The sequence below is a fragment of the Cynara cardunculus genome (genome assembly GCF_001531365.2).
Source record: "Cynara cardunculus var. scolymus isolate 2C chromosome LG 13, CcrdV1, whole genome shotgun sequence".
Lineage (NCBI taxonomy): Eukaryota > Viridiplantae > Streptophyta > Magnoliopsida > Asterales > Asteraceae > Cynara > Cynara cardunculus.
The window spans coordinates 21,068,693-21,071,295 of record NC_037540.1 but is presented as its reverse complement, the minus strand read 5'-3'; the positions used below and the strand labels follow the sequence as shown (position 1 = coordinate 21,071,295).

Here is a 2,603-nt window from a genome sequence, read left to right as displayed (position 1 = left end):
ATGGGACCATTTCCTTCCCATATTAGAAATCTTTTATAAATGTAAAAGAATGTATAACAACAAAAAGTGGTCACATGCTGGGACCGAGTGAGTGACATCCCCTTATTTATATTTTGGCTATTTTATGAGAAAATACACCTCATAGTGAAATAGGAGAAAGTATGTTTTCTTATATGGTATGCTATTAGTTTTCTGGCCCCTTGTGTTCAGCATGCAGAGCTTTAGAAAGTGGATAGCATTCTTAAACAACTTCCTTTTCATTTTAGATTTCCAGTTTACATAAAGTATGAAAGCAATAGGAGACATGATCATATGCTTACTCAATAGTACATTGCATTTGAAACTAGGCTAGCAATAATTTGCCATAATTCACACATTGTTACAAGGGAATTAAAATAAAAAAATTGAGCTATAACTTCTGCTTATGTGCTTGAAGTTTAGCTGCTTCAGTTCATGTTTCCTTTCAGCTGCCTTGTTTTATGATTCCTGAAATACATCCTACCATTATAGCTCTAATTTCTCTGAATTTCATGCTTAGAGAAGCTAGCATAACTGTTGATCAAAGCCAAAGCATTACTGGTCAAGTGTGCAACATTCACAATCTTTCCTCTGACCACACTTTTCATTTTTGGGTCATTCACAAATCCTTCAGAGCATGTGTCTTCATCTGTCATTGCGGAACTGACCCATGTTTGTATGTCGTTGATCACTAGCCCGGAATCCTTAGAACCCGGTCGATTCATCTCCTTGAGTGATCTATTCAACTCGTAAACAGAGTCACTTAGCATCTCAATGCAGTCTTTCATGGCCGCAACCTCTCGAGGAATCATGCCATGCACTTGTGACAATTTTACCATTGCTGAGGAGGTGGAGCGGGTGGTGTCAAGGGTGACAGATAGAGCTGTTTGCGCTAGTAGCTTAGGGCTTGTTTGGATTGCACCTGCTTGAGTTGACAGTGAGTTGAAGCAGAGTGTAGGGTAAGCCGTCAAACTGCATGATGATCTGATGAATTCGACGTTTGTTTTCTTGAGGGCTGAGATGAAACTGATGGAGGAAGCCGTGTAGAGAAGTATTATTAGGATAGCGTTTTGTGCTCGAGAGTTGGTCGAATATGCGCCTTCCATATCTTGTATATTTTTTTGCTGAATGGCAGTAGAAGTTTTAATTGGGGGTAGTAAAGAGAACTCTGTCTAGCTCAAAGTTTGAAGCTAAAGAGGTAGGTTATGAAAGTGGAGCAAACACTCCAAATTTATAGGAAACTGAATGTAGATATCGATGAGGTTTATCTTATATAAACTTTTCGTCTTAGATGATCACCAGCAATAATTAATGAAAAGATATGAAAGCTCGTCTTTATCTGGATGAAGGGTGATCAAGTCTGTTGCCAAAATATCTTCCAAGTAGGTCTTAACAACGTGCAATCATGCAACCTTTAGCCGTCCTACGTTGAAGGATATGCGCCACAATGTTTGATTTTCTTTTTCATTTTTACTTAATTACTGAACGGGGCTTCTGTTGGCATCCTTCCTTTTCAATAATTTTCCAGTTTAGTTAGTTGGTAGATCCAATTTCTTAGCTAACTTGGGCTTCACCATGTTATTAGTTTTCTTACATAGCCCTCAAGTAATTAGAGATATTAGGCAAGTTAAATTAGATTATGTTTAGTTACACACCTGAAACTCATCTACAAGCATGAATTCTTCAAATACGAGTCTCATTGAGTTTATGTAGTTTAAAGGGTTGCCGACCTCATGAAAGTGACAAGTTTGAATGTATTAGAAATGTATCAAATTGGAGGGGGCAGGACCGGGGTCTAGAAACAGGATGAAGATTGCAACGTCTTGAAGTTGGACCGCTGGAGATAAAGAATTGCAATAAACTTTCCTCACCACTTGCTGTTCAACTTGAACAGGTGCTTTCTCTATCTATCTCTCTCTCTCTCTCTTAGATGCATGCATTGTTTTGGCTTGTTGAAAAGATATTTATTGGTGTCGATATTGCAAAAGTGTAGATCTTTTAATATCTAGTAGATATTTTGAAATGGCAGTCAAGCAAGAATTCGAATGAAATTTGGTTTTGTTGATGTGCTTAACAAGATATACCGTACAATATTATGATTTACATGTAGGGGCTTGCAATTAAAGCTTCCAGCTTACTTCAATTACCTCAATTCATTGGCTAGTCCCTGGCCAATGAACATGATCTATAGCTGCTTTCAAGATCAAAGCATCAGATCATTAGACTCTGCCAACTTTGCTTCCAATTTCATTGGAACCAAATGACCCTTTTCTTTCTTTTTGGTCATCATATCGCCTCAGATGTTACATTCTGGTTGTATTTTTGCATACCCATATCGTTTTGACATTTACATGATGTTCACTAAAGATGCGAGTGGCAAACATGTGACTTTAATCATGATAAGCTTTTATGATTCTTTAGGGGCATGAGATCCAGGGGTTTGAATGGATAGCATTTGTTTGTTCTCGATTTTGGGTTTTATTTTCTTAGTTATTCATTATGGCAACATAAAAGTTGGTTCACTTAGAGAAAGATGAAACCATGATGGGGATTGGTTCGAGCAGTTGTGAAAGCTATTAGTGATG

The 2,603-nt window shown here is 37.6% G+C and overlaps 1 protein-coding gene across 1 annotated transcript; it reads right to left on the bottom strand.

Moving 5' to 3' along the window:
* Window positions 1-238: 238 nt before the first annotated feature.
* Window positions 239-1,297, bottom strand: LOC112525093 (pectinesterase inhibitor 10-like). Its single transcript, XM_025135048.1, has one exon. It carries the CDS (start codon window positions 1,122-1,124, stop codon window positions 513-515), a length of 612 nt encoding a protein of 203 aa, XP_024990816.1. The 5' UTR covers window positions 1,125-1,297; the 3' UTR covers window positions 239-512.
* Window positions 1,298-2,603: the final 1,306 nt, after the last annotated feature.

Coding starts and splice junctions, on each gene's coding strand:
- LOC112525093 (XM_025135048.1), bottom strand. CDS start 1,124: ATGGAAGGCGCATATTCGACCAACTCTCGAGCACAAAACGCTATCCTA.